The sequence below is a fragment of the Pinus tabuliformis genome, chromosome 7 (assembly GCF_031772625.1).
Source record: "Pinus tabuliformis cultivar Carrire ecotype Pingquan chromosome 7, CPIR1, whole genome shotgun sequence".
Classification (NCBI taxonomy): Eukaryota; Viridiplantae; Streptophyta; class Pinopsida; order Pinales; family Pinaceae; genus Pinus; species Pinus tabuliformis.
The window spans coordinates 844,447,607-844,456,894 of NC_142293.1; the positions used below are offsets into that span (position 1 = coordinate 844,447,607).

The 9,288-nt window shown below is 37.7% G+C and overlaps 1 protein-coding gene across 1 annotated transcript; it reads right to left on the reverse strand.

Moving 5' to 3' along the window:
- Positions 1 to 2,805: 2,805 nt before the first annotated feature.
- Positions 2,806 to 7,346, reverse strand: LOC149250259 (phytosulfokine receptor 2-like). Its single transcript, XM_089458993.1, has one exon. It carries the CDS (start codon positions 6,611 to 6,613, stop codon positions 3,440 to 3,442), a length of 3,174 nt encoding a protein of 1,057 aa, XP_089315119.1. The 5' UTR covers positions 6,614 to 7,346; the 3' UTR covers positions 2,806 to 3,439.
- Between the last annotated feature and the right edge of the window lie 1,942 nt (positions 7,347 to 9,288).

Below are 9,288 nucleotides of genomic sequence, written 5' to 3' on the forward strand. Positions count from 1 at the left end.
TTGATGGTTATAAGAAATATAGATTAAGCATTTTAACAAACTTTGATAACTAGTATGCAAGGGTTTTGACCATATTTAACAACTTACCTCATGATAAGCAATTTGATTATCAAACTTCATCCTTGGAACATGGCTTCTCCAAACTGCAAGTTCATAAACTCACCAAAATCAGCCTAAAGCTCCTTAATATCAACACTTCCAACATGTGATAATGACAAATCATAGTAACAAAACATAATATTTACTAAAAATGAAAAATACATAATCCCATATTAATAACTTACCAATTGCCATAAAAACATTCCTTTGACATATACGCAAGATACCAACATTGCCTTATCAATTATCATCATAAATACAAGAATACCAATTGCCATAAAAACATTCCTTTGACATATACGCAAGATACCAACATTGCCTTATCAATTATCATCATAAATACAAGAATATGATTGATACCCTAATGCTAACATATCTTTACTCAATGTTGCGAAATTTTCTTAATTGCTTTTAATATATATTAAGCATGAAATGAATAACACATCTTTGTGATATTGAGCGACACAATATTGAATTTTTTTTTTTTTTTTTCCAAAGGTGGCAAAACCTATCAAACTCAGGTGTCAAACCAACAGTGAGGACAGCCATCTCTGGCTGCTATCCGCGAATGTCGGTTTAACTCATCACTGTTATCAAGGAAAACCACGCCACCTGTAATAACCCGCTGGTGGTCCGTAAGGGAGCAGGCTTTCACTCCTGCCAGATGCCTCTGGGTCTTGGGCCGTTAACCTGTTTCCTTACGTCCGAGGAAGACGAGCTCTTAGCCAAGCAGAAGCAGTTTTACGGCATACTCCAGGCCGCGACACAATATTGAATTGTTTTAATAATAAAAGTAATATTGAAATGTTTTAATAATAAAAGTTTATAGGGAGAAATTAGAACACCGTAATAAAAAAATTTAATTATTAATCTTTTCTGCAGGTCAGTTGTCGACTCTATATCAAACGCACACAAGACAAAATAAACATAATACTAATAACATGTTAAAAACATGTCCCACTTCAGTTGGACCACAGATAATAAACCCTTTTCTTAATATAAGGGCAGATAAAGCCACGCCCCCTTTCAAGTCTCCGGAGTTCCCAAGTCCAGCACAAAAATTTGCACCCGCATAAAATTAACGCCCTTCTTGTCTTATCCATAGACAGCACTACTGCTCAGTCAATTCGGAGCATCAAATAGAAGTGTATCAAATTCGTCCAGGTCTGATCTGCATGCGAACTTCCAGAAGCAATGGCAAATCACTCTCTTTATGAGTAAGCTTCTATTATTTTTTATGTCTGGTCTTAAACGGAAGCCCTTTGCTTATATAAAATAAGAACTCTCTATCAACACCTTATCATCTTTCCATGCTGAAGAAAACTTATTCGAAGCAGCACTTACCTTGACAATTAGAACGCTGACTAATTGAAGTAAAATGCTGTTGCATGAAAGGATTCTATTTTGAAATGGATCTGTTCTTGTGGGTTCATGTGAATTCCATATTAACGCTGATTTTGATAAGTTTACTCTGTTGGAAACGCATAAATTGAACACTTTAAACTTCACTAAAATGGTTTCCTCAGATACCACATTGTCTTCGATCTAATTTTACAACAATAATTTATCTTTGAAGCTCAGGCTTCTCTCATTCTGAGTCATCTCCATCATTGAACACCATGGCCTGTTGACTAAGCTGATAAAGCACTTTTGCTGGTGGAAGAACACTGATTTAATGAATATGCTGTAGATGCATAAGAAAGTGCTGATTTGACTTCGAATTCAATCATGATGGTTGAAACCAACAGACCCCCTGGCACTGACATTAAAATCTGAACCTATATGCATTGCTGGTTGAGCAAGCAACCTCAGTTAAGTGCTCAGAATAATCGAACTCCCTGCAAATTCTTGCAACATCAAATCATCTCTCCTTAACTCTTCACATCCTGGGACTGATTTGACCAATGCCATGATCTAGTGCATTGATACCTGCAATTTTGGGCGTTAACGTTGAGTAATACTTGCAAATAAATGTGTAAAGATAGCTTTGCAAGAAGAGAATCTCCAGCTTAAGGTCATTTTCCACTTGTGGATAAAGCAAGGTAAGTCCGGTTGGTTCTTGATCCAAAAATCTGCAACTCAAACTGTAATCTGCTAACATCAAAATAAATAAATATGACAGAAATGAACTGGATTCAAATTTCAGTAAATCATGGTAAGTTCAATTGCTTTTTGACCTGAAAATTGGCACCTCGACTGCACTTTGCTAACACTTGCATAGAGCCATCTTCACCGTGGATCTGTTATATGCCTCAAGGTGCAAACCTCAACATTTTTTATCCCTCTCTAAAAAAATACCAGGGAAAAATGCAACTATGATAGTTTTATAGTAGTCATTGTTTAAATATGGAAACAAAGATAAATATTTGTTGCCTCTTTCATATTTTGTATGTTATAGCGATTAATAGAAAAGCCATGATGTAGAACTAGATCCACCCACCTAGCTGTAAAGCACCTTGACCTAGCTATTCTCTGTGCAATTAAATTAAAGCAAACCAACTGGATTTTGCTCCTTCGCAAGAAACCTTCGTGCATAATTAGGAAAAACTACAGGAATGGACTTCAGTCTTCAATTTATCTTGGCAAGCTGGCACAAAAAGGCCAAACCATTTCACTCAAAGTATACCAGCTAGTATGAAGGATCTAAACAAAAATATTCAGATGATAGTCTTTCACAAAACAAGCATATAAATCCTTTATCGGGAATGCCCATAAATTGCCTTGTTATAATATAAATAAGAATTACAAAAATTTGATATATGGATGTTATTAACTATTTTTGAAATATGAATAGATTAACAAATGTACATGGAACTGCTGGGAAAATCTGCCAACAGTAGTTATGCAGCTTCTGGCCATTCCATATGATATTTTCACTACATGTATAATTAATCACCCAGTTGCATCAAAGGCGATTTTGCATTGGAACCAAAGAGACTTATTTGCAATCATTGCTTCTTTCATACATCTCTCCAGAACCTTGGAAGATGAATCTGGATTTTTGAAGGATAAGAAATCTGCCTATTGCGAGAGAAACTTTGTTAAAACTTGGAACTCTAGTCAGACTTTACAAAGTCATATATGCCGTCTGCCTTTGTACAAAAGACTCAGTCCTTATTCCCGTCATAATCTGTCTGTAATTAACCCTAATGAATAGTAACTGACTATAAATGAAAAGATGCAACAGTAACTAAGCTTTCATAACCTGCCTTTCTGTGAACATTTTAGAATATGGAGAAGCCTTCCACATTTTTCTCGAAGCCTAGGTTAAATAAGCAAGCAAAGAAAACACCTTTGGGTGTGTTCGAGTTAGAGAAATGATAATCCTATTCCCAACTAACTAGAACTTTTTTTTGATCTGTTGGGAATTATCCCTAACATTCTCAAGCCATGAAACAACTTCCTGGATGGTAGGCCTTTTCAGGGGATTATGATTTGTGCATATGCATCCAACATCGAGTACCCGTGACATCTCCTCCTCATAACCTTTGCCCTTAAGTAAGGGATCAAAGATTTCCTCCTCTTTACCTTCAGATCTCATTTGTTGCACCCATGACACCAAGTCCCTGCATCCCTTTGGTTTGCAGATATCCATAGGCCTCTTTCCAGTGAGCAGCTCCAGAATTACAACCCCAAAGCTGTACACATCCCCTCTGAGAGTGGCTATCCAGGCCTGACCATACTCGGGGGGAATATATCCCAGCGTTCCCACAAGTTCTGTGGACACGTGTGTGTTATAAGGCAAAATCAATCTCGATAGGCCAAAGTCTGCTAAATGGGCTTCGAATTTATCATTTAATAGAATGTTACTTGACTTGATATCACGATGCACAATGTGAGGTTCACATACTCTATGTAAATATACCAATCCCCCGCCTGCTCCTTGAACTATCTTTAACCTGGTTTCCCAGTCCAGCATTGCACCTGCATCAGGCCTTTCATGTAACCAATAATCCAAGCTTCCATTTTCCATGTATGAATAAATTAACAATCTGTCATTCCCATGTATACAATATCCTTGCAAGGACACAAGATTTTTGTGCTGGGCTCTTGACAAAGCTTCCACTTCGGCCCTGAATTCCCGATCCATCTGGAGACAGTCTCCTGTCAATTTTTTAATTGCAACTTTTGTACCATCTGCCAGGGTGGCTTTATATACCAACCCAAAGCCGCCACATCCTACGATGTTGGCCTGATCAAAATTGTTTGTAGCTTTAATGAGATCGGCAATGGTAAGGTCCTTGTTATGCCAGTTCTGGAACTGAACTACCATAGTAAATCCCACGTGTTCAGATAACCTTGAGGACCTCCTAAATTCATCCTCATTCTCAAAATCCTGGTTCTCAATTTGTCTCCCTGACAAGCTCCATAATATTGTAGCCAGAAGTAACGCAATCCCCACTCCAATACTTACAGTAATCCCCAGAATAGTGTTTCTGCCCAGCTTGTTTTGGGAGCCAATTCCAGGGGTTAACAGTACAGGTATACTGCTATTGCAAACAGGAAGCGGTGAACCACAAAGCCCTGAGTTTCCTTCAAAACCACTTATAGGGAAGCTGAAGAATTGACCTCCAGTAGGAATTGGTCCTTCCAAGTGATTGTTAGCAACATTGAACTTTGCCAAAAATGTGAGTTTCCTCAAAGATGCAGGTATCCTTCCGCTGAGATTATTGCCAGACAGATCTAGGTTCTCCAAATTTGCCATGTTAGAGAGCGTATCGGGGATGGTTCCCATTAGATTATTTCTGCTCAAATCTAAAATGTGAAGCAATTTCATTTGCCCAAACTCTGGCCATATTCTGCCTTTGAGTCTGTTGTTACTCAGGTACAATGCAGGAGGAAAATTGGCCACCTGATTGTATTGCAGTCCGCTTGCATTTTTGGTGTGCTTCACATATAGAGGCAATTCCAGAGACGTTCTATCTGTTGCTGTGAGGTTCTGTATTGATGTGAGACTCTGCAACTGGGTAAGCTGTAGGGGAATGTCTCCTGAGAGGGAATTGTTTGACATGTCCAAATAAAACATAAATTTGAAATAGCCAAGCCAAGGAGGAATGCTTCCTGTAAATTTATTCCACGAGAGATCAAGAACCTGTAAGTCTTTACAATTCTGCAACCATTTGGGAACCTGGCCTGAAAGGCCACAGTTTCCAAGAGCTAAAATCTTAAGCCCCCGAAAACCTGTAATATCTGTAGGAATATGGCCCTCATGAAAATTCATTGAGAGAATCAAGGTTGTGAGGTTCCTGCACTCTTGTAAGACAGTTAGTGCACTTGTAGCATTAATCAGGCTGTTATTTGAAATGGAAACAAATGCAAGAGCTGGAAGAGATCGAAAACTATCCGGAATTTCACCATAAAGATGGTTTTTTGCCAAGCTTAGTGTCCTTATTAATTTGCAGTTGGATATGGAAGCAGGGATGTTGCCAGTTAAATAATTGGTGGCTAGATCCAGAGAAACAAGGTCAGGAAAGTTCTTAAAGTCCAGATTGATGGTCCCAGTTAGAGAGTTGTTCCTCAGATCGAGATTTTGCAGCTTCTTACAAGATGTCAGATTAGGCAAAAACCCAGAAAATTTATTACTGCTAAGCATCAGCTGCTCTATTTTCTCAAGTTTACCAAGCTCCTCTGGAAGAATTCCTGAAATGTTGTTACCAAAAAGTTTGATAACTGTGAGATTCCGCAAGTCCCCAATGCTCGCGCTTAGATTTCCGGAAAATCTGTTGCAAGGCAGAAGGAGCTGTCTCAATGACGGTATTCTGAAGATATCATCTGGAAGGGATCCAACGAGGTTGTTAGATCCTGCGTTAAACTCCTCCAGTGCATGACAATCTGCCAGTCCTTCACTGAGAGAAGTATTAAATTTGTTCGTTGAGAAGTCCAGTATCCTGACTGAACTTGAATTTTTGCAGATGTTGGTAGGTATGTGACCAGTGAAAGAATTGTTGTAGACAATGAGGGCGGTCAGATTTGAAGCCATGTCGAACTCAGGGAGCTCACCACTGAAGAAATTGTTTGAAATATTGAAGGATTGAATGGAGCGAAGACCTTTCACAGGGGGTATAGTACCTGAAAAATTGTTGAAGCTCAGATCCAGCGTTTCGATATGCTGTAACTGGAACAGCTCCGCGGGGACAGCACCAGACAATAAATTGAAAGAAAGATTCACTTCCTTGAGATTGTAAAGGCAACCCAATGAACCCGAAATAACGCCTTTCAGCCCTTTCTTCTGCAACTTTAGCTTTGTAACTAACATACGCAAATCCGAGTTTTCTTCCATGGACTTATTCTTGTCAACTCCAGAGCATTCCACTCCCTCCCAATTGCAGTAAGGCAATCCAGCATGCCAATTTAAAAGGGTTGACTCGTTTACAAGCCTCTTGAACTCCAGCAATGCCTGTGTCTCATTGCACTGCCGCAGTTGAGGTGATGGAGAAGGAGCAGAAGAAGACTGGTACGCGATGTTAAACAAAGACATCCATATAGACCACCATAACAACCAAACAGCCATCATAGAAAAACTCGGGAATTGCAGAAAAGGAAGACTAAGTGCAAAAGCAAAACCAGTTACCGAACCTGAACCAGAACCAGTTGATGTCCAGAAGCAAATCCAAATCAATCGACATTAATAAATCAATGCCCTCGTACATACTCACTTTGCATCCTTCTGCCAAGTAGTTGACAAAAACTCTACAGGATGCCTGCCAACTGTTTGAGAAAATGCGCCAACTACACAACTCCGGATTTCTATCTAGAACGATCGAGTAGGTCAGATGGCAAGACGCGTCTTACAGATTATACGAAGAGAAGGTCTTAGAAGTCAAAGAAATTTAAAAAACTGGTACCACATTCTCAAAATCAACCGCCCCGATGTATCAATCAATCTCTGCGACGTGCGGGCTCAATAGGAAAACCGAGAGAAACCGGTGCCGAAAGGGAAGACTTCCAGGATCGAACCGCGCGCCAGTTGTGCAGTGTCCGTGGAAAACTAAAAGCTTTGACAAAACTACTACTCAGGGAGGAAGAAATAAAAATGGATTCCCCACCATGGAACACTACGCCACCAGAAGGGGAAAAGACTTTGTCCTTCCCAAAATTAAAGAAGGTTAACGAAGTCAACACCCACCCACCTCTTTACTCGTGCAATGACCAAATCCCATGAATTCATCTTTGGATTCTATTTCTCTGCTTCTGCTCCCTCGCTCAAAATCCAAGAAACAGAGCACGGCGATACCCTCATCTTTTTTTCCGGTTTCTAAAAATTTCTTTGAGGACAGTGCCACCAAAGTCAACCTACCTGTACATCCAGATAATCTAACACGTCATCCATCTGACCGTACTTCCAGGGCGGCGCCCGCCACGCCGTAAGTAACGCAAAATCCAATCTGCCGGCGAATGGTGGACGTGACGTGCCGGAGACTCTTACAACGCCAGCTGCAGGAGTAAAATAAAGACGGCCAGCATGTGAGAGATGGGCCCGCGTCGCTCCCCTTCCCCACCTAACTAAACTTCCCGCCTGCTCTTCGTTTGGTTTTGAAATTTGGCGCAGCACCGGTTTTCGTGTGAGCCCGGCCCCGCTCCCATCTGGACACTAAATTTCCCCGTGAGCGTGACATGTCACGTCATATTTGTGATTCCAAAATTATTGTGTACTGCTAGAATGCGAGTGAGAGGGAAGCATCTCTTATTTCAGACCCTATAGCAATATTAATGCGGTCTGATATGGAGCTGATATAACACGATACAACATGCGCGGTAATGAGAGAGGAAAAAAAAGCGACGTGTTGTATCGTGTTATATCGGCCCCATGTCAGATCGCATTAATATTGCTATAGGGTCTGAAATAGGAGTCGCCGTGAGAAGGATGTCTATTTCTGATACCAAAATTATTGTGTACTGCTAGAATGTAGTGAGAAGGGTGTTAGACATCAATGTAGTTGGAAATTTTGTTTTAATCAATGAAATTTTGTTTGTTAGGGGTAGTTAAATTTATAGATTAAATAGTTTTTAATGATATCTTTTTTGGTTAATTTTAATCAAAATTAGATAGATTTTAAAAAAAATTGAATTTAAATTGTTTAATATGTTGAATCTCCAGCTTTAAAGAGATTTTTCAGGGTGCTAAATCTATTTATGCAGTCAAAAAATTATTTTAAATAACAAAAAATCTTGAAATTGTATTGCCATATTACAATAAATTCTTGTGAAAAAGACTATTTCATCTATAAAGTAGACTATGCAGAGCTTGATATTCACCTTTACCTCTCAACAAAAATTTACATTCAAATACCCTATATTTATATTCTTATTGCTCTTCAATTCAAATCAATAATATAATAAACTTTTTCCATACAAAATCTTTTTCAACATAGCACCCAAAATCTCTAAACTTAATAATTATATCTAAATTTCCAAAAATTCATTCAAACAAAAACAACACCCCATTAAAATACACAATTTTTTATTTCACCTGATTTTCTTATTTATTTTTAATTTTATATTTTTTTTTTTTTTTAAAGCATTCAGAGGTATAAAGAATAATGAAGAAAGCATGAAATTAGAATGTGGATAAGTTCGTTATCGAATTTAGAAGTATCAATAATGAAAATTTCCCATTCTTATAGTGATAACATTATTTATAATTATAATTTTACAAGAGGAAATGGTAATGGCAGACCCTTGTAAAGGAATTAACCTAGTTGCCCATTATTTTGGTCAAAAATTAATAATATCTATGGTTGTTGGGAAATCTTTCAATAATAATCATATTAAGAATATTTTGTCAAGGCATTTCGAACTATTTACTGTGGTTCATGATCAGTGCAAGATGGATAATCAGATTTAGAGGAATAATTTTTTATCATCAGAATATAACCTTAGTTTTGACTTTGACTAAATATTAATAACGATTTTTTTATTTTTGTTTAATAATGAATTTAACCATTAGAAAATAATTGTTAATTGAATCAAGAATTGATAATCAATTAAAAGGGAAAAAAATAATAAATTTAAAATTTAAAAAAAAAAAAAGTCTAAAAATAAATAAATTAATATTTGGTCAAACTTAAATAACCAAAACAATACATCTAACTATTGTTTTAATTAATATTTGGTCAAACTTAAATAATAAAAAATCACACATCTAACTAATCTAAAACATTAAGGTCCAAAAATGAATAGACCAAGGTA